This window comes from Oculina patagonica, chromosome 4 (genome assembly GCF_052425735.1).
Source record: "Oculina patagonica isolate OP01 chromosome 4, crgOcupat, whole genome shotgun sequence".
NCBI lineage: Eukaryota > Metazoa > Cnidaria > Anthozoa > Scleractinia > Oculinidae > Oculina > Oculina patagonica.
In genome coordinates this window covers 33,128,593-33,152,092 of record NC_135761.1, presented here as the reverse complement: position 1 = coordinate 33,152,092, position 23,500 = coordinate 33,128,593, and the positions used below count along the sequence as shown (strand labels likewise).

Genomic DNA, 23,500 nt, shown 5'->3' with positions numbered 1-23,500 from the left:
TTATTATTATTAACTGCGCTGCGCAGTTCTTGCTCTGCACGGGGTTTATTATTATTATTTTTTTTCGTTTTGTCGGTGACCTGTCCCAGACCTCCACTCGGTCGAGCTTGAAGTCACGTAATGTTTAGAAGCTACAAATCAGTAACAAATGGAAAAAGTTTCTCTATTTTTGTCTTTATAAATTATGTTTATTGTGAACTATTCCATTTTGAAGCGTTTAGTCCATGGAAAATACTAAATTTCCACGCTTTCAAAGAGAAATATAATTTAGCGGGCAAGAATCTGTGAATAAATACCATTACGTTGGTGTAAAAGAATGTGCTGACATGACAAGTTTTACTTTCGATCGGCTAGAGCTCAAGTCACGTAATGTTTTAAAGCTATGTAAGCTACCTATCAAATCTTTGCGAATCCTTTGGTCTTTACTAAACAAATTTATTGCAAAGTATTTCTCTTAAGGGTAATTTCTTTTTTTTGGGCCTGTGTCATTGAAAGGATTTTAGAGAAAAAGAAAAATTCCCTTCACAAACATGCCCTGACTTGTACCGCTTACGTCATTCGGTATGCTAGGGAAATACCCTCTGTTCTAAAAACAGCTTCAGCGTCCGCACGTGGGAATTCGGCCAGAATTTGCATATAAGAAAAATTATTAATCGCGGCTAGAACAATTCAACCATGAAATGTACACAAAGTTTGTCAAACGCTGCATTTTTACAACCGCCTATTGTAATACGAAAACCGAAACAGGGTCAAATAAATTTTGAACTGTTGAAGAGTTTCAAAAATAGTAGTAACTTTATAGAAACTGCGAAACATTGTCATTGGGCCATTTTCAGTTTTATGCAAATAGGGAATACTGTCAAAATTCTCACGGATATTTACGTTCCTTGCGTGAAGCCAGACGTACTTATCAATTGTAAAGTTTATCCTCGGAGACCCAGGGGCAGTTGTTGTAAACCTTCGCCCAAAAAATCCCGTCGTCCGGATAAGCGTTTTTTTGGTTTACGATCAGGATCGTGGGAATTAAATTTGGCCAGCATTAGCATATAGGAAAAATATTTAATTGCGGATGGAACTAGTCAACCATGAAATGTCACACAAGGTGTTTTCTTACCATTTTGCTTGTCAGTCGCTACATTGTTTGACGCAGATAAAGGGGATATAAGGGGGTGGGGTGCATTTTTTATTCTCCCCCCATGGCTACCCCTAGGGTGGTCACGTGACCAGCGCAGTTTTAAGCTCTAAGAGCTTCTTGTTATTTTTCGTTTTGTCGGTGACCTGCACCAAACCTCCACTCGGTCAGGCTCATGTCACGCGATGTTTAGAAGCTACAAATCAGTAACAAATGGAAACATTTTCCTATTTTTTGTCTTTACAAAGAATGTTTAGTGTGAAATATTCGATTTTGAAGCGTTTTATTCAAAGGAAATTCTAAATTTTCATGCGTCGAAAGAAAAATATATTTCAGCGGGCCAGAATCTGTGAATAAATACCATTACGTTGGTGTAAAGAATGTGCTGACATGACAAGTTTCACTTTCGTTCGGCTAGACCTCGAGTCACGTAATTTTTCAAAGCTATTATCAGCTACCTTTCAAATCTTTGCGAATCCATTAATCTTTACTTACAAAATTCAGTGTGAAGTATTTTGAAGCGTTTGAATCGAAGAAAATACTAAAATTTCACGCTTTAAATAAATACGCTTTAGCTGGCAAGAATTTACATTTATTTACATTACGTTTGTGTCCTGGAATGTGCTGGCGTTAACAAATTTTTACTTTCACAAGGCACTGATCGGCAAGAATCACGCAATGCTCTGAAAGGTTTAAATCTGCTACAAACGGAAACTAAACAAATCCTCTGGTCTAAACTTAGCATGTTAAGTGTGAAATATTCGACTTTTTAGCGTTATTTATTTTTGGAGCTGTGTCATCTATAGGATTTCTGAAATCTGATGGAAAACCACTGAGACAAACATGCCCTGACTTGCAAGGGTCATTGGTAAATTAATTCCCCGGGGAATTCCCATTCAGCAAAACACAGGTCTAGTGTTGTTCTCAAATTTGATTTAATTATTTGCTCCAATATTCCATTTTCGGAGCTGGTTATTCAATCTTTAAACGGTAATTCAATACAACACTGGATGCTAATTTAAAAGATTTTTTTGTTTCACGGATCAGGATCGTGGGAATTAAATTTGGCCACCATTAGCATATAAGAAAAATGTTTAATTTGATGGAACTAGTCAACTGTAAAATGTCACGCAAGGTGTTTTCTTACCATCTTGTTCTCAATCGCAACATTGTTCGACGCAGGTAAAGGGGATAAGGGGAGGGGGGTGCATTTTTGTCCCCCCCACATGGCTCCCCTAAAGTGCTCACGAGACCAGCGCAGTTGTAAGCTCTAAGAGCTCTTGTTTGTACTTTATTTTCGCTTTATTTGTACTTTATTTTCACTTATTTTGTAGTAATTTTTTACATTTTTCCAGAACTAGCCAATCACAGCTGCAAGTCGAAGAAACAGCCGAGACATTTTTTCAACATTATTTTCAAACTGGCGCGTGTTTTTACACAACGGCGGTACATTAATCCAGAATTTTCCGCGGTCTGCTTCTTACAATATACAGCGGGATATTCAACCAGTGAAACTATCATAATGGCGGTTTCTGACGGAAATATTTCTTCCTTATTCAATAAAGGACAAGAAACAAATGAAACGCAAGCTATTTAATATTTATTTTCGACGGTAAACGTCAAACAACATTTCGTTCACAACGTAACCGTACGATTAAATTTATACTGTTTAAATCTGCTTTGTAATGGAAATCATCAGAGAGATGAGTTATACAAATCACTCAGTACAGTTTAGTACTTAAAGTATGAGTCTGGCAAATCATATGCCGGCTTCCAATATAATACTCATGCGTTTTCGGCTTACAGTCTGTAGACGGAAAGAAGGCTTCGATGTCTTTGGATTTCACCCGGGGATTTCACATAGGCTACAGCGAACATGGCCTAAGACGGCCTCTTGTATTTCCGAATTATGTCGAGAGACGTTCCAGTTTAAGACCTAAAGATCGATACTTGAACCATAAGTGAACCTCTGAAGGTTTCAGTTCGGAAGAGTCTCGATGTAGCCATCTTCATTTAACAGCAACAGTCTCGAAACAGTCGTGTTTTCCCACGATGGGGCTATAAATAGCTTGCATGCAAGAGATTCATGTGGAGATAAGCTGTCAATCATACGGAAAAACCGTTGTTCGACTCGCGGCTGTGATTGGTTAGTTCTGGAAAAATGTCAAAAATAACTACAAAATAAGTGAAAATAAAGTACAAATAAAGTGAAAATAAAGCCGTGGCGTTCATGGTTCGAGTGTCCGCACTGTAACACAAGAGCTCAAAAGCGTCATCTTCAGTGGTTCATGTAGAACTTCCTTTTTCGATTCTTTTAGAGCGGGAAAGAAAATTAGAATTAATCCACGTGATGGCGGATTTCCAAAAACATCAAAACTGTGGATCTCGAGTCTCAAATTAGCCGATTTTTCTGGATGTGATGTAAAAATTAGAGCTAGTCTACGTAGTGGTATTTTAACACAAGAGCTCAAAAGCGTCATCTTCAGTGGTTCATGTAGAACTTTCTTTTTCGGTTCTTTTAGAGCGGGAAAGAAAATTAGAATTAATCCACGTGATGGCGGATTTCCAAAACGAACAAAACTGTAGATGTCAAGTCTCCAAGTGGACAATTTGGCCGCACCTGTAATGAAAATAAGCTTCAGTCTTCGCAGTGGTATTTCAACACAAGAGCCCAATTACGTCATATTCAGTGGCTCATGTCGAACTTTCTTTTTCGTTTTCTTTTAGACTTGGAAACAATATTAGAATAAATCCATGTGATGGCGTATTTCCAAAAAGAACAAAACTGTAGATGTCAAGTCTCAAACTTGTCGATTTAGCTTGATCTGGAGTGAAAATAAGCTTTAGTATACGTAGTGGTATTTCAACACAAGAGCTCAAAAGGGTCATTTTCAGTGGTTCATATTGAAGTTTCTTTTTCGTTTTCTTTTGGACTGGAAAGGAATATTAGTCTCAAACTGGCCGTTTTAGGTGGATCTGGAGAAAAAATAAACTTTAATTTACGTTGTGGTGATTTCAAAACAAGAGCCCAAAAACGTCATTTTTACCCGCTCATGTAGCACCTTTTTTATTCGATTTTTTTTTTTGCCCCCACTCTTTTGGACCTGGAGTGAATATTACAATCAATGCACGTAATGGCGGATTTCCAAAAAGAACAAAACTGTACATGTCAAGTTTCAATCTGGCCGATTTTTCTGGATCTGATGTGAAAATAAGCGTTAGTCTACGTAGCGGTATTTCAACACAGGAGCTCAAAGCGCCATTTTCATCGATCATGTCGAACTTTCTTTTCCGTTCTTTTTTTGGAGCGGGAAAAACATTTAGACTAAATCCACGTGATGGCGGATTTCTAAACGAACAAACCGTACTGTCAAGTCTCAAACTGGCCGATTTCGCTGGATCTGGAGTGAAAACGCGAGCCTGTCTCGGCGGCAGGATATAGAGCCGTGCGCAGTTCGAGGGCTATGCGAAATCTCAGAATCTTTCAGCTCAATTTTCGTGTAATCCGGTTCCCTCAGTGATATTTTTTGACCATATTAGGATGTAGGCGGAAGTTGTCGAGAACACAACTTCTGATGTTTTTAGCCAATCCATTCAGCAGAATCTGTTCAGCACGTGCACACTTTGTTGTAGTTTGGCCAATCAGCGCGCTACTAATTTGTTTAGCACGTGCATGATGCATTGGCAACTAAAATTCCCAGACAAGATGCGTTTCAGATTACAGAGGTTTCAAATTTGTTCGCTTCAAAAAGCCAAAATTCCCAAACTAGACAAAATGTTAGAGATTGAAATACGAAAGAAACTTGAATTAAACTTTGTTTAAAATTTCATTTCATTTAAGTTGAAGGCAAGAAATGCATTACAAAGCTTCAAAATTTCCAAAGCTTCGAAAATTTCGAAGTTATACTATACAAATTTGCATGTGTAATTAAGTTAGGTCTGGCTATGTATACAACACGGAAACGGATTTGGTGTCGTGGATTTTATAGATCAGAAGAGAGCTATTTAGAGTTTTTTTTTTTCGTTTCTCGAATTTATAAAATAAATGCCCTATACTTCATTTTTTTACTGGATTGTCTAGCTTTTTTTTTCTCGGACAACCGGGCTTTGAATTTTCCTAAAAGCTGTCTCAACAACAACAGTTTAACGTGACATTTGAGACGTCACGCATTGCGCGTGATGAATTATTCTTGGAACGGTGGTAGTAAAATAAAATAAACTTGTTCCATCTTTGCCCACAAAGATGGAACCTCAAATTTGTTGGATACTTACAGTGTGGAAAGTTTGAAATGATTTGTTTTGGCAAATCTTTGTAAAAGTTTGCTTTTTGTTTCGTAATTTATTTTCCGAGTTCAGTGGGTCATAGCAACTTTGATTAATACCTTTAGGACTTTAAAACAGCAGAAACCTTTCCAAAATAGCGGCATCGAACAACAATGGCTTGAAACGCTCAAAAAGCATGGAGTTTACAAGATTTTTCACTAAATCTTTACTACTTTGGTTTTATTTTAGAACTTTTTCCTCATTTAGCCTTCACAAAATCGCATTTTATTCCAGAAACATTCAAGATTTTCAAAGAAAACGCGCACATGATGTTTATTGATCGGACCAAAATCATAAAGCGTACTTTCAGCCAAACATTTACAATTATCCTCCCTTCTTCTCTCCAGTTGTACTCGTTGGCATTTCTACCGATAGGTACCACTAGTTTTTAAAATAAGTTTACTACTAAACCAGAGAGCGATGGAAAATTTTGATGATATCATTTAAATTGTACCAGGTGATATTAATTACAGTGGTGTTTTGATATAGAAAGTTTCAATTCTTGCAAAGATATTTTGGTCGAAAGATGGGTCAAAATTTGGGTATTTTTTGGCTCAAAATCAACCATGGGCACGTTGGCCACGATATCTTCCACACGTTAAAGAATTCTGCGATAATATTCTACCTACAGCTTATACTCTTCTTTGTTTTTTTATATAATACCCTAATTATCTGTCATTTAAATTAGATTTTCTGCAACGACATTTTTTCTTTTAAACGAATGCCGTGCACGTGTAATAAAATAAGAAATTCTACATAATATTTCAATTTAATTAAAAGAATGTCCGTAATAGCTAAACTGACCATGTGCTAAACTGTTTGATTTCGTTGATCAAAACTACCTTTACATGTAAAACGTTTAAAACTAAAACAGCTTAACTTTTGCCTCTGTAATGCGCATGTAATGAGCAATGTAATATCTTTCTGATTAGTGCGTTAAGAAAACTGTCCTGTGTTGCTTATTCATTTTTCAAATTCTATCAAATGGAACGCTTGAAGAAAAATTTCAAATTTGTACCCTAGTAGACATGGGTAATTTGATTAACATGAGGCATACCATAGTGCTATTACTGTACATATAATTACCGGCAACGAATATCTTGTGCAATTGATAACAGGCCTTATTCACGATAGCTGTCTTGATGCAAATCACCAATGCGATTTTTGTGGGGCGTGGAACATCAATCAGTATCTCAGTATACCGACGACGTTTTACAGCTTTTGCATGCAAACAGAAAAACAGTAGATAATGCATTTATCACACGGTTACTCTGCATGCACGCTTTTGTAAATACAAACCGCCTGCGTAGTTCTGAAAACATTCTAGAGGAAACTTCATCTATCAAACTACACACGAAATATGATTTTGGCAAAGAAACTTGACTATCTCGACCAGCCGATTACGAAAATTCTGAAAATTGTCTTCTTTCTAATGCCTTCCTCCTAACAGACCACAAGACGTACTTATGGTAGCTAGCGTGAATTAGGTCTTATACTTTCAGTGCCCAAAACATAAAAAATCTTTATGAAATATATATATTTTTTAGATTACCTAAGTAGTCTTAAATCTCAATTTCTGTGTCCTCTTTTAAAAAAATGTTGATACAGATCAAAACATCATCTAGAATAAACACAATTAAATCAAGTCTGGTCTAAGTTGTTTGAGCAAAACAAAGAACATTTTAAATGACTGGTACGAGTTTTTTATAAACTGTTTGTAAAGTCAAGGGAAGGAGATCTTATCTCCCATCCCGTCAACGATAAGATCCGTGTCATGTATTAAAGCAGAGTCTTTCCTCGATACAACGCCCCACTTCCTTGTGACCAAACAAATTAGCACATCCAGCCGGGGTAAACCCTTCCTTGTTGACTGCATGCAAATCTGCTCCACTATCCAGCAACAGGCGAGCTACTTCCATGTGACCAGAGCCTGCAGACACGTGCAGCGGAGTGTTTTCACTAGCATCAAGCGCATTGACATCACTACCTGCATCAACTAACATCCGCACGATTTCTGTCTTGCCAAGTGCAGCCGCTGTGTGAAGAGCAATGCTTCCTTCAGAATCTCTTGACTTTACACTAGCTCCGTGTTCAAGAAACAGACCAATCATGTGTGTATCACCGAAGGCCGAAGCCAGATGGAGAGGAGTGCTTCCTTCATTGTCTCTAGCCTCCACATCTGCTCCTCTTTCAACGAGTATACGAGCAGTGGGTTTCTGATCAAACACGGCGCAGATGTGAAGTGGCGTACAGCCTTTTGCGTCTCTCGCTTCAAGATTGCTTAAAAAAAAACCACAATATGGATAAGAAACAATTCTTTTACGAGCGCGCATTGGATGAGGTGATAAATAACCAGCAAACGCGTGGCGGGCAAATGCCCAATATTATTCAGCAATTTGTAAAAGTAATTCTTGTCGCCGAAAACAAATTTGTAAACACATCGTCTGTCCCTTTTCCATATAAACACTCCGGTAATTGATAATTAACCGTTTGCGAGCCAATCAGAAAAGTAGATATGCATTAACTGAGGTCGAAAATTTACTAATAAAAAATAACCACAAGGGAAAATTAGGAAATTCATCGCAAATTAACGAATAAAAACTTCAAGTGATCAGCATACTACTAAAAGAAACCAGATCTATTTTCCGCGAAGTCAAAGCAAGAATGACTTTTCTAAATCTTAAGTCTCCCTTATTTCTGTACTTAAAATCAATAATGGATTGGAGCTTCTTCAGTCGCGTTGAATGATCTAAGCAAGAGCAAAACAAATAATAATAATACAGATTGTCATCTTACCTTCCTTGATCAATCACAGCTATGACAGTTTTCATGCTCCCTGCACAGCAGCCCACGTGCAGAGGTGTGCTGCCTTTATAATCCACAGCTTCAGGGTCACCGCCATGCTTCAACAGAGCTTTTGCCAAATACCTGTCATTAGCGTGCAAGGCAAGATGAAGAGGGGTGCAACCCAACTCATCTATAGCATTAACCTGTCCCCCAGGTAGTGAGAGTTTTTCTATCATATCATGAGCACCAAAAGAACTCGCCATATGCAGGCATGTTCTTCCCTGTATATTAGTAGCAAGGACATCGCTTCCGTTTTCAATGAGCAGGCTGGCAATGTCATCCCCACCTCTTGAAACGGCTATGTGAAGAGGCGTGTTTCCTTCTTTGTCTCGGCAATGAACATTTGCCCCTGCTTTCAACAGATGTTTTACAGCACAGATTGAGTGTGTATAGAGTGCTGATAGGTGAAGAGGAGTACACCCATCTTCATTGGCTGCATTAACGTCTGCACCATTTATTGTCAGTTTCAAAAGACCAGGCAGGTGTATAGCAAAATGAAGTGCTGTGTTGCCATGTTTGTCTGCTACTTGCACGTTACTTCCATGTTTCAGTAAAATCTTCGATCCTTCCCTGTTGTTCGCAGCAAAACTAACAAGTAATGGCGTCTGTCCTCTGTTATTAACAGCAGACAAGTCTGCTCCTCTATCAACAAGCCTTTGTATCATCTCCGGAGTTCCCCATGCAGCTGCTCGGTGTAAAGGCGTTTCTCCATTCTTGTCCCTCGCCTCAAGGTCCAATCCTTGATTTAGAAGAGTGTCCAACGTAGCGACGCTATTAGACGCTGCAGCAAAATGAAGAGTTGTTCGACAAGTTACCACATCAACAGCATGTTGGTCACCTCCATTCTCAAGATATGTTTCCAAAGCGTTCCATTCCAAGCTCCAGAAGTTACGGCATTCGTGTATCGCTCCAAGAATTGTGCGTCCACTAGAATCTTTTGCATTAACGTCGCTTCCGTGAAGAATAAGAAACTCAATCAACTCTCTACATGCGCTTTTCACTGCTAGATACAGGGCAGTTCTCCCTTTGTTGTCAACAGTTCTTATGTCACTCCCATTTTGGAACAAAACTTCGGCAGCATCAAATTGTCCTCTTGCAGCAGCGAAGTGCAAAGGAAGCCAGCCTGTTTTGTCAGCTAAATGAACATCTGCACCATGTTGAATCAACATCTCGAGGGCGCTTCTGTGGCCCTCGTATGCAGCTGCATGGAGGGGAGTGCGGTTTTCAATGTCCAAGGCCCCAACGTCCGCACCTTGCTGAAGGAGCCACTCAATACAAGCTGTGTTACCAGTTGTTGCGGCAAGATGTAGAGGCGTCTCTTTGTTGATGTCTGGTAATTGAACATCAGCTCCATACTGTAAAAGGAGCTCACAGCATTCCGTTGTGGCATAATGTACATAATGAAGTGGAGTTCTCCCAAATTCGTCAGTGACGTTCACAGAGCTTCCATGATCCAACAATGTTTTGACAACGCTGTTTTCATCAGTGTCTGTGTCTCCATAACGAAAACTCTCGACAGCAAGAATAGTAGGAGTCTTTCCCTGTTTGTCCTTGGTATCAACACTGCTTCCATGTTTTAATAGTAATTCAACCATAGGCAAATAACCACAAGCTGCTGCTTCAGCAAGGGGTGTACGACCAACTGCGTTTTTGGCTTCCAAATCAACGCCATGTTTCATCAACACTTGGGCTGCATGGACACTATTTGAAGTTGCTGCTTTATGCAAGGGCGTCGTCTCTTCTTCATCGCCTTTAATCTTTGGATCAGCACCGTACTGGAGTAACATCTGGACAAGTTTACCATTGTTGTTTTGTGTAGCATGGTGAAGGGGAGAGTAAGAATAGACATTCTTAACGTTTGTCTCACAACCGAGTTCAAGAAGAAGCTCAGCAACTTTGTCATAATTCATGGAACAAGCTATCTGAAGAGGCGTTTCAAATCTGGCATTCCTGATATTAATATCAGCACCATGCGTAAGAAGAAGTTTGGTAATTTCCATGGCACAAGGGCGTGGAGCAAGCTGAAGAATACAAGTAAGAGCTGTGTCGCCTGACATATTCCTTTCATTTACATCAACACCCTTCTCTAGAAGACTTGGAATCGAATCATAGTTTTTACGATAAGCTGCTGATGTCAGCAAAGTATCTCCATCTTCCAATTTGTTTAAAGTAAACTCCTTATCGGAAAGTAGTTGAAGAACATCACGGGAACAATTCTCAGCAGCAAGCGCTGCAAGAGAAGTATTTTCACTATCCGAGTTCGAAGTATCAGCTCCTCGTTCTATCAGAAGTTTAGCTACTTCGGTTTGCCCCGCTTCCAAGGCGCAATACAAGGGGGTGATGTGTTGCCTTTTGTTGCGGTACCACGTAAATTCATCTTCTTCTTCCTCGCTGTCCTCACCGTCACTGCCCCTGTGATCACAACAACTATATTTTGCATTTTTCATTTTAGTGGCATTGATGTTAGCTCCTTGGTCTAAGAGAAAAGCGACCGTGTCACGATGTCCGGCCCTAGCCGCTTGCATCAGAGGTGTTTCGCCATATCTGTTGACTTCATCAACAGCCTCTGATAAAGCTCTGTCAAGGAGAATTTTCAGTACATCTGTCAGCCCTCGTGCAGCAGCTACTGTAAACAAATTTTCGTCAACAAGGTGACGATCAACTCTGTCAACTAGCTTCAAATTGCATTCTTTTTCAATCAAAACCTTACATGCAGCAGCATGACCTCCATGCACGGCAAAGTACAAAGCAGAGAAACCACGCTCGTCTCGTGAGTTAATATCAGCACCTTGATTTAAAAGATAGCTGATTGTGTCAGATTGGCCCTTGATAGCAGAAGCATGCAATGGTGTTCTACCATAGGAGTTCCTTGCATGAATGTCAGCCCCTTGCTCGACAAGATATTGGACTAACTCCAGACGAGTGGCCAAATGCAGAAGTGACGCCTTAGCTAATATATTCCCATTTTTTTCAAGAATAAATTTGACTACATCTGTTTGGTCTCCTTCAGCGGCATAATGTAAAGGCAACCGACCTTTTTCATCGCTTCTATTTAAATTTCCACCTTTCTTCAGCAACAAATCAATAATTTGCATGTGGCCCTTTTGTGCAGCTGACATAAGAGGAGTCATACCGAAATAATTGACTTTCTTTGCATCGGCACCATGCTCAAGAAGAAGACGGACAGCCTCTGTGTGACCGTTTTCAGCAGCCAGAAACAATGCTGATGTTTGGTCGAAATTAAGTTTTGAAACATTAGCTCCAAGCTCTATTAAGCGGAGCATATTTCTTATTTTTCCGCCCATTGCAGCATGATGCAGTGCAGTATATCCCATAGCATCTTGCATCTCTAAAGACGCACCTCTTTTGGCAAGAAACTCTACAACGTCTCCTTCATTAAACCTGGCTGCCAACATGAGAGGTGTCCCTCTATCTGCACACAGGTCAGGTGACAGAGAATCAACATGCTCGCCACAATCAAGTAACCTACGAAGATGCTCAACTTGTCCCTTTTTTGCAGCCAAATGTAGAAGAGACTGAGATTGGAAATGCTTTGTGACTTTTTCAACATATCTGCTTATCTGCTTATGCTCTTCAGAGACTTGTTGTCGCAAGACAGTGTAGATTGATTTGCCTGCGAAACTCAATGAATTGTGTCCGACCTTCAAACTAAAAGCTATGGCACTGTCAAGTTTGTCTGGACTATAGTTCAAGATTGCGCTGACAATCTCAATGTCTCCTTCAATGCAGGCTGACTGTAGACAGCTCAGACCGCTATCCTTGTCAGGTGTGGTCAGTAGATTAAAGGCCAAACTTTTCAAGGGTAGCTGAAACATAAAAGAATCCATGGTCTGAAAAGTGCTGAAATCCATGGTCTGAATACAGCCCATCCTAACCAAAGCTATTTCAGTACCATCAACCACAACAACAGGAATTAGTTTTTGATCAAAATTGGTTCACAGTCCTAAAATATATGTTGTGGTTCAATTTCACCCTTGGTACAATTCTGTTCTTACTAGTGTATGGTAATATGTGATACTGAATATAAAACAGTGGAACATTGCAAATTGTACCAAGCGTGAATTGTACTACAACATACATGACCTGGTCTACAATCAAGCAAGACAGTGCCACTCTAAAACAAAAGACCTTTCATATTTGCAATGCAGCTTCGTGAGTGTTTTTTAAATAATTTGACTATAATACTGGGCGTGATTTTTTTAAATACACTGCAGATAACATTGTCTGTTTGAGAAGTTAGTAGTTATGATGAAATCGAGAACGGTGCATAAACCAGAATGGTCACAGTCATTCTAAGGTGACGAATTTGTTCCACAACTGATTGGCAAAAAGCGAGCCTGAAGCACAAAATGCAAATTTCGTCTCAGAATGCCAGTACTACCTTTTTTCGTAGATTTGTAAGCGATTCATATTTATTATTACAAAAATTAGTACATTTTGTATGTGAACATGAAAGAAATCATGGGGAAGTGTGGGGGAGAATAAACCTGGGACCGAATCCTTTGGACAATTTTAGAACAATCAAAATAAAAAAACTTTAGCCATTCCCTACAGGTTTAAAGTTCATTGACTGTCTGAGGTTTACAATTTTGCATCGTTTGTTTGGTGTATTTTACATATCATTAGGAATGATCTCATGATAAATTCGACCACTTCTTTTAAAATAAAAATTCAAATAAACGTCTTTGACTTTGCCAGTGGTAGGTACAGGAACTAGAATTCGCAGTAAAGTTCTTCAGAAAACTTCAAAATAGTGCTAAGTGGCTTAGTAACAAATCCCTTTCAGTTCAGAAACAATGTTGCAAGGTTAGATAGATAGAAATCAACATTGCATGGTGGGGGGGGGCCCAGGGGGTACTCCGGCTTGTTAATGGCGGGGATGATCGAAGAATTTTTTTGGGTTTGAAATTTTCAATTCCGGGTTTTTTTTGGGTTGGAAAATTTGGCAAGAATTTTTTTGGGTGACTTGATTTAGATAGCGGATTTTTTTGGGTATTAAAAACGAACTAAAGTGCCTTGGCACGGCCTTGGAATATTAATGGTATCATGAATAAACAAAACGAGCGTTCTTTGTGTTATGTTATTGCCCCTCCTGGCAATTTAGGGGTAACTTGACAAGGGACTTTTTTGGGGGTTATTTTTGGTCCAGGGATTTTTTTGGGTAATGTCGGAAGACTTAGGTATTTTTTGGCTTCTGAGTTTTGCCTCCATTCGATCATCCCCGTGATTTACAAGCCGGAGTACCACCCATGGGGGGGGGGTAGGCTGTACAGTGTAAAGCACAGTCCTTCGAATAGATGCAAGAAGGTAGTATGAGATTAACTTGTGAAGATCACAGTCAAATCAGAGAAATGAGTTCGCAAGAGTTCAAAATATAATCAACAACACACAACAATCAGAGCTAGCTATGTTACCCAAAACGGGTTTACAACTAGACAGCAAAACATTATGCCGCTATGAGTGTAACTATAGTTGGAGGTCATTCATTCTACACTAGCCATCAGTGTAATCTACAATTCTCACTCAGGAGTTAAATGGGATTGTTTCAGGGGGTACTAGGACAGGGAAACTGATTAATTTTTGATCATATCAAAGCTAAAATCATTATTAAGTAGCTTTATTCATTCACGGATTAAGTAGCTAGCCACCCAACTAGATCCACCAAAAAATAAACATAAGAAGAAGAAAATTGGGCCAAAGAAACTAATATTGTTAAAAAATTGTTTAAAATTTCAGCTGAAATAAAATAAAAATATTTGCACCCATCCACTCCCCTTGGAAAAAACTAGGTCAGAAATAAAATAGCAAACAAAATGTTTGCTAGTAAATAATAAAGATGGTAGATTTACAATGAAAGATGGTAGATTCACAATGTTTGCTAGCAGCCATCCCTTTTAAAAATCCTTGAGCCATCTCTGAAAAGACATTGGAGACATACTGAGAAAGATAGAAATCAAAACCACACCTCAGCATTTTTTCAAGTTCTTGGCCAGTCACAGACAGCCCAAGTGTTTGATATGTTATACTGATATTGGTAACAGGTACTGTTACTGGAGCATAAGATAAGTCACTTCTAGGGTTTTGATTGGCTATGACTGGCCACTGGATCTCAGCATTTATACTGACTAGGCACAGTAAAAACAAGCACACTATACAATTTTCAGCAAAAAAAATGATAAAGACAATTTCTCAGTTACTTTTTGTCACAATTACACTTTTGTTAGACCATTTTAGCATATTTTTTGTTGGGTTTCTTTGCTTAATTTTGAGCCAGTTAATTATGTAATATAATTTTAACCTCACAGAAAAATTAAAAAACCCAAAATGGTGGATTCAATGTGATGGATGTTTGGCATTAACCATAATTAGTAAATACCACACAAGTGAAAAGTGCTTTTCGTGCACCCTAATTGGTTAACCTCGGGGGTGATTGGCAAGGTACTATTCACCTCTGAGCAGCTAAAGAGAAACAAACTGTCTTAGCTAATACCCAAAGTGATGTTTAAGTCCACTAGTTATTCAGCTTGTGTGGTATATACTAAGACAACTATTCACCTCAGTGTGGGTGAATGTGGTGGATATTTACCTCCACTAGGCCAGTCAACACTTCCAAAATTCCAATTCGATCTGGAATCAGTGGGATCAAGAAGAGCCACCTATGTGGAAGATCCCACTGTAAATTTCCATTTATTTTTTTTTTTCTTATTATTTTTATTTACTTTTGTGAATAATTGTTAATTATGACATCATCATTTTCTGCAGTGGACTGCAAAGAAAGCACCTTTGGATATACTTCTATTTACACTGTACCCTCCTTGAAGTTACATATACAGCTGTATGAAGGTGACCTTGGTCATGAAAGACCAAAAAACCCAGGTATGGGGCTAAAAGATAACTCTGTGCTAGACATAGAGATCAGAGGATTAAATACTACTATCCGGAGGTCGGGGTCTCGACCCGGCGGCGGGCGGGCCCCGGGAGGCCGCGGTGGACGGGCGCGCTCTCTCGCTCTGGTCGGTGTCTGGGTGGCGTTGTTGCTCCCCTCCCCTCCGTCAGCCCCAGCACTGCACTGCAAAATAGATGGTTTATTGGTGCTAATGCTTTACTTAATTTCTTGGCTGTAGGATAAAGTGACAAGGAATCAGGCTACTTGCTCTTTATGTGATGTTAGTCCATCACAGATTGACAGTCCTTTTCAAAATTCAACATTGCACATGGTAATTATTATACACATTCCCTTTAATGACATAGTATATATAATGTTTATCTTGTTGATCAACAGCTGCAACATCTCAAGTATTACTTAAAAAGATCAAGAACCACCCGCTGCTGGCCCCAGCTCCAAATCAAATGCCAGCTGCAGTTATTTTTCCCCCCTCCCCCTACCCCCCCCCCATCCCCCCCCCCCCTTTTTTTTTTTTTTCCCCCCCCCCCATTTCCCCCCCCCCCCCTTATTTTCCCCCCCTCTTTTTTTTGGGCCCCCAAACCCCCAATATAATACCCCCCAAAAAAAAAAAAAAAAAAAAAAAATCCATATATATATATTTTTATAAAAAAAAAAAAAATTTTTTTAAAAAAAATAATTTTTCAAAAATTTTTTTTTTTTTTATTTTTTTTTTTTTTTTTTTTTTTTAATTTTTTTTTTTTTTTTTTTTTTAAATTTTTTTTTTTTTTAAAAAAAAAAAAAAACGCCCCCTCCCCAAAAAAGCCCCCTCTCCCAAAAAAGCCCCCCCCCAGGAGCCAAAAAAAAAAAAACGCCCCGGGCGCTAAATCGAATCATTACGGTATGTAAAAACAAGCCACATGGAAATAATCAGTACTGAATAAATTTATTAAGGCATGGTCAACAAGGTTTCACCTGTAGCAAATGACTAGCCCAATAGCTTTGAGCCAAATCAGTAAGTATTCAAAACAAAAGTTTACAGCTGTAAGACCTTAATCCTGGCAAATTACACATTCATGTAGTCCTTCATGTGGGGGGCTGGTCGGGGGGCTCCGCCCGGGTCCCCCTCCCTTTTCCATTTTGTGGGTCCCTTGTTCCTTTTTTGCGGCACCCCTTTCTTTCCTCACCATCACATTTACCTACGGAGTTTCATTGTGGCTAATAAACTAAGATACGATGCAGCCAAAATTGCCTCTGCTCAAAATTTATTTAACCTTTTAAAACATCATTAAGGCAGATTTCCCTCCCTTTCATTCCTAATTTGTCCCTACCCTTTTATTCCTGTGCCTGAGTCCCCTTTGGGGCCTCCCCATCCATTGGGTCCTCCCCCCTCCCGGGCAACTTATCCTTTAAGAGTTAAATCTTAGGCCAGTTAGCCAGAATGTAAAATGCCAAGCCTAGGTGCTGGCTTATGACTACATGAGGCATTCAATTACATTCAATACATACATTGTAAAGTCGTATTTTGCCTCTGTCAATTGAATTGAGTGTGTTGAATGTCCACAATAAAACCTTTCTTCTGATTCAATTTAATAGGAAAATCATATTATATAGCATCCAATGGGAAAATATATGTACAGTACGAGAGGCTGTTGTTCTTTTAAACAAACAGAGGGCTGTTGTTCTTTTAAACAAACAGTAATTTATACACTTTTAGCATTCCTTTTAACATTCTTTTACACATACTTTTAACTTTTTAATTTATGCGATTCGCTAGTCATATTCAAATTTTTAGGTCCATTTTATCACTTCATTTTTATCCGTCGAAGACAGCAGTCTGGCTGTCGAAAGCTAATAATTTTTTAAAATATTTACCAGAGAACGCTTTTTATCTTCTTGGAAAAAAATTTGTTAATTTAAAACAGTTGTCATGCCTAGCTAGGGAGGTTCTACAATATTTACCACTTTTTTGTCATAAATTCATTGCTGCTGAGGATCTACTTGCCTAGGAGTAAATTCATGTTTAGGACCTGACTTGGAAGTGGCAAAGCCACACGAACATTACAGCTGTGCTGCTTATGTGTGAGGCTCTGAATGTGAGCCTCTTTAAGAAAGGTTCAACAAAGATCTCTACAAGTGAGTACCTATATTAACATATCAACTTTTTTCTATCTCAAATGCATGAGATGGTTGTCTTCAGACTACCTAGAATTCTCAAGATCTTTGGATAATCCCTGAACACTGCTGAAAATGTTTGAAGATAATTATAACCCACTGAATAACTTCTGTGCACTCTCATTGGACAAAACACATAATGTAGTACAAAATTAGCTAGATGACAAGTGTCAGATGATATACCGTGTCCAATTTGATATTCTTCAACAGATTTTGATAAAGAGAAGAGTAAAACAAACAAAGTCGCCTTTTTAAGGCTAACTTTTTTTTATCAAATCACAGTGTTTCCCCAAATAACATATAAAACAATATACTTGCATTTATCTTTAACCCTTTTTGGCTAGCTGGTATATTGGCAGGTTCTGCCCCTGGCTGTAAGTGTGTAATTCCGTGAGCCAGAATTGAGAAATTGTTATATACATGCAGTGTATGCCTGAGGTGGTGTGAGATCAAACATTAAGTTAATTTGGAGGCATAACAGATTGAGTTACAGGGTTGAGCTTGTAACTATTAATGTAATGTATATGAAGTGATTCAAATATGAACTGTGGATGTATATGAAAGTGATAAATAAAAATCACAGTGAATTTCCAATTTAAGCAATTGAAATAAAGAAGCCTAAAAAAAATCCCTCCTCTCACAGGAAAATACGAACACACATCATTGGCCTTGCTCCCAATGTCTGGCTTCATAGCTCTATTGGTTGGGTATCACACTAGTATCACGGAGCTTAATTACTGATCATGTTGAAGCCCTGAAATTTTTTTTAGGCTTATTTTTCCAATACAGTAAAAACCCGTGTGACCAGGATTTGCCCTGGCAGATTGCTCCCCGCTGGCCCACCACATTCTGGTCTTTCCCCACACCATCAATCAGTGGACTGCACAGGTCCGTACTTTATGCCCAGATCTCGCACATCTCTCTCCTCCCTCTCATGTCCACCCGTCACTCTGGTCCCCGGACTGCTTCAATTGGGAATTCACTGTGATGATCATTTATCACTTTTAAGGTTAAGTCTCTGTCCGAGCCTAGCCGGTGGCCCATACAACCAAGCTAATCCCGGTTTCTGTAGCATTGAAAGACTGGGAGTATTGCTTCTCCCCCTGGATGGGATGCTAGTCTATCGCAGGATAACCCCCCAGCAGTAAACTCACTGGTGCCCATTTATACACCTGGGTTCAAACCTGGGTGGAGAGATTCACTGTCAGAGTAAAGTGTCTTGCCCAAGAACACAATGCTGCGCTCTGGCCAGGGCTTGAACCCAGGCACAGGGCTCCAGACTAACGGTAGCCAGCTAGCCAACGGCTAGTAAAAATGCAGTTTTGGCAAGTAGGTTTTGACCTTTCACTAGCCAAAATGGCTAGTGAAAAAATCAGGCATTAGTGGCAAGAAACCGCATTTATTAAAATCGTCTTTCAGAGAATATAACTAACAAGTAGACTGTTGACATTATAGAATGTGAAGCTTAAAACAAAATTCTATTTGACAAAAACGCATTTACATATACAATTTTTATAGTGAAGAACAAACTCGTCAAAGCCCAAATTTTTTAAGGGAAAAAAAACCATGAAGATTAAGGAACATTTTGCGGTTTAAGGTTTCAACATTATCGCACATTTTTTCACCCTCCGCCCCACCCACTCCTTAAAAGGAGAACTATGCTTAAAAATTGTGGCTAGTAGAAAATCAGTTTTGGCCAGTGAAGTCAAAGCTGTCACTAGCCACTTGGCTAGTTAGCAAAAAAGTTAGTCTCGAGCCCTGAGGCAGCTCAACTAGGAGTCAAATGCGCTGACCATTAGGGTACTGCGCCTCCATGTCACTTTCATAGTTAGCTATTAATAACTGTGCAGTTATAAAGATTATAGAGTGATCCGTTTACATTATAGACAACAACAGAAAATTGCAGAATTGACAATTTCTTGTTGCATATCTTCTGTTAAGCAGTAGTTGCTCGAATATGAAATATATGAGGTGAGTTTTAATCACAGCAATTGCAGTTGAACCATTTTCATGATCCCAGATGATCACAGGCAATCAATGAGACTAAAACATGGTTCTATCTCCAGTGATCCTGTGATCAATGCAGACAATAATGCAGGTAATTTAAAATAATTAGTTTAAAATTATAATTTTTATTTTGTTACGGTCCACATCAGCCCTGGGCTGCCTTTTTGTTGATCTTTTTAAATAAAGTTGTCGTATCCCAAAAGTGTGTTTCCAAAGGATTCCAGAATTTTGACCAGATGTGATCTATGTTTAAGTGGAAACCAGGCTTCATACCTGACGAATGTTCGATTAATCTAACTCAATCCAACCCAAGCACATGATTTGGTCCGATTGCGTTCGGTAATCGAACACAAAAAAATTTGAGCAATCAAACCCAATCGAACGTTTGATTGTGTTTGATTGGGCTAAATAAGTTCGATCAGTGTTTAACATAATAAAAATTTGGTTTGTATCTGATCTTAAAATCGGTTGGTAAAAAACGTATAAAACTGAATAATATTTTTCGGTAACTCTCTGTTACCTTCATCAGGGTTAAAATTGGTTCAGTTTTTTTTAACTCTGATGAAGGTAACAGAGAGTTACCGAAAATTCAGTTTTATATGTTTTTTTACCAACCAATTTTAAGATCAGATACAAACCAAATTTTTTATTAAGTTCGATTGAGTTCCATAAGGTTCGATTGCGTTCGAATTGGGTCTGGAAATTGATTGAAATAATCAAAGAGGTCTATGATCTACTCGTGAATGCGTTAGATATATTTGAATCGTTCCTTTGAACAGTATAGTATCGATGGAAAATATTCATTATAGTGATAAATAATATTAATCAACTTTATTTAAAGAGGGTGAACATATAACAGGTCGCTTAGGTATAAGAATGACTTTTTTCATCATTTTAATTGCTTAGTAAACCGATGGCTCAGTGGTACTGCTCTGCGTTCCAAAGCATGTGACCCGGGATCGACTCTCATACCCTGTGGCTAAAATTCTTTTTTTCTTCTTATTCTTTTTTTCACGGATACTATATATATATCTGTCTTGTATAGAGTTGCGTTACTCTTTTACTGATTATCCTTTATTATTAAATTCTCAACCTCGGATATTTTATTTCTAGCTTTCTGATTGGTTTACTGAATCCCGGTTGTCAGCTCGTATACCTATGTTTGACCTTATATGGGAAATGAGTGCGGCAAGTGCCGCTTATAATAAGTGTAAATTAAAATTTTCAGGAAGCGACAGTTCCTTCAAAAAAATGGTTTTAAACAGCAAACTTGGCGACCTTTATGAACAAGAAATAATTAGCGGTGCCTAGAATAACCACAGAAATGCCATAGTAAATTAAACTACGCAAAACAAAAGGATTGATGCGAAAAGTTTAATTAATAATACTTTTAAACGCACAACAAGAGCGAGTGAATCAAGTAGAAAAGCAGCAAATAATTTACGAAAGAACGGAAAACTGACACAGTTTCATTCAGTGTACGTCATAAAACTAGGCTCAGCACTTCAGTAAAGTTTGTTATAATAATAATAATAATAATAATAATAAAGACTTTATTTAAAATGAGGGTAACACTGTTACCTTTCAAACTTGGTTTTGTACTTTTACACTTCAATGAACATGTTCGACTTTGAGCTCAATTTCGCTTCAAATATAGCAGTCTTGATGACAGCCGTGGAGCCGTAAAGAAGTACAATGTAAACACTTGCTTTGTTCAACTTGCAAAAGACTTGCAGTTTTCCAGAAAGCTTTTGCTTCGGATCTTCTTGTAAATCTTAACTGTTGTCACAATTTTGTAGTCGTTGTTTTTTTTATCGTGTTTTGCAGTTATTGCTAAAACAGACTGTTAAAAAAAATGGTGGTGTCTGGGGTGAAAATTTGATTTTCGGATTGTGTTCGATTAGGTTCAATTGGGTTCAATTAATTCCAAAATCAAACGCAATCAAACACTCTCACACATTTTTGGGGTTCGATTTTGTTCGATTATCAAACTAATCGAACCCAATCATTCGATTAAGTTCGATTGGGTTCGATTGAGTTCGATTACTGAACAGTTCGAGTGGTTACGTCGGGTTTATAATTAAAAGACTTAAAATAAATCATCATTACATGTCAAGTCCCCTGGAGAAACCCAGGGACCAGGGGCTAATTTAGGTTTATTTATTTAATTTTTTGTAATGTTAAATAAAATGAGCTTAAAATTATAATTTAATGCAATAGGTTATACCCCATCGCCACACGAATAATAAACCTTCCAAGTCATAGCCAGAAAGTATGAAGAACTATTAAACTCGATCGGTTGGATGAAACTCGTTATCCCCAATCCCAAACCTGAAAACCCTTTTCTTGGCTAACGATGTGTGAAGTCACCATTCATATCATATAAAACGTGTGATCCTGAGCCGCGATCAGCTGCAGGAGTTCGCGACTGAAACGACCAGATCGGCGCCGGGGGCAGTGGCGTAAAACTACTCGATCTAGTTGGGACTATTTATATAGTGAAACATTCAAAACTTACCACTCGTCTTCCGATAGAGTTATTCATTGTCTTCTGTGATACAAGCAACCTATAAAATAAAGAGCTGAGACAGCAGAAAGGTCCGGTTTGATTCGTCCTTCAACAAGCAATGTCAGCAGGTTTCCTCCTGACCAGCGGTTGGTAAAGAAAGCGGAAATTGTTCCTTTACTCGTCACAAAACGTCTCCAATGACTTCTTGACTAAATGGCCTTCTCTTCAGACATTTAGAGATTGCCTTATTGCGATAAAAAAAAAGAAAGAAAATTATCGGGGTACGCTTCACCTGCACGTACATTTCATCATGCCGTGCATCTTCCGGTTTCTATTATGGTCCAGTCTTCAGGTAGTCTCGTTGGGAGCGTTGCGTGACATCCCAAATAACGGCTCAGACCATTCCACGGAATTTATCATTACGATGTGGGTATCCCCGTTTTCCTGCGATTTGGGTATCCCCAAGAATCCACTTATTTTCTTACAAGATCGTTTCGATTGATTGCTCTACGTTAGTTTCTAAAAATTGCTGGTTTTCACTGTCACGCCAGTAACGCTACTGTCACTGGCTGCTAAAAAGTTAATCAAAAACTATTGAGAAAAAAATCCAAGCATATCACAGGTTGTAGAAAATTACTAGATAGTCAACTGTCCAATTCTCGGGTCTGTACGGTATTTCGTACTTGAGTTATCCATCAAAATGTTTTACACAAATTTAGAGAGCTCGGTATGGACAGTCCGTGTGAAGGGTTCCCAGATGGCCGCCGGAAATCAATGAAAACATCTGGCATATACTGTACTTCTGCTATAAAAAGCATTCAGTTCACCTTCGTGAACACGTAAACATGCACATAAACACTTCTCGTAAAACATCAACTGTTGAGATTGTTAAAAATAACAGGATGAGGCATTTTCTTTAAACGTACGTGACAGCCTTCAGGTAGCCATTTTGATGTCCTGTGGCGCGAAACTTCAAAATTCAAAATGTTATATCTTGAAGACGGCGGATGCTATCGAGTTAAAAACCTTCAATATTAATAAAGATATATATATATATTAAGGACTTCTAATAGCCAGTAAAAGATAAAAAGTCAGGGGTATCCCGACTTTGGATTTTAGAAGTTTGATGACGTCATGTGAAAACCAAAAATACCGTATTTATTCGATTTACCGCCCTGAGGGCGCTTATTAACCGGGCGGGAGACTGGGCCGGCCCGGTTCATAAATCGCCCGGAATTTTTTCGTCGTAGTAGTAGTAGTCTTGTCGGTAAATCGTTCCAGACCCGCTCGGCCACTTTCTTGGCCAGGAATTCAAATCACGTACCCTTGATGTTTACTCGGCAGAAGCTATTAAATCACTCTCCTATTTTAAATTTTATCTAATACCCTCAATTCTCTTAAGCGTGAAATATATATTTTTGTTTTATTCAAGAGTTTGAGTACTGGTTTGCGAAACCGGTGATTTTTTTGACACGTCCAAGCAATTATTTTTTTTATTGAAAACTGCTACGTCAGTCACGCAATGATTTTGCAGCAAGCTTCACGCATAACTGCTTTAAAAAAAAGGGCTGTTAGCCAGAGAATTTTTGAGCCGGAATACTTT

General features: G+C 38.6%; 1 protein-coding gene across 2 annotated transcripts; it reads right to left on the bottom strand.

Moving 5' to 3' along the window:
* Positions 1-5,102: 5,102 nt before the first annotated feature.
* On the bottom strand, positions 5,103-22,200 carry LOC144652238 (uncharacterized). Of its 2 annotated transcripts, XR_013570463.1 has the most exons (4): positions 21,907-22,200; positions 8,252-12,129; positions 5,267-7,735; positions 5,193-5,213 (listed from the first exon to the last, which is right to left on the bottom strand). XR_013570463.1 is itself a non-coding variant. In XM_078512258.1 (3 exons), the coding sequence occupies exons 1-3, from the start codon at positions 21,931-21,933 to the stop codon at positions 7,228-7,230; spliced, it is 4,413 nt and encodes a 1,470-aa protein (XP_078368384.1). In that variant the 5' UTR covers positions 21,934-22,200; the 3' UTR covers positions 5,103-7,227. The 2 variants fall into 2 exon arrangements, 1 of the variants encoding a protein (XP_078368384.1); XM_078512258.1 differs by having other exon boundaries at positions 5,103-7,735.
* Between the last annotated feature and the right edge of the window lie 1,300 nt (positions 22,201-23,500).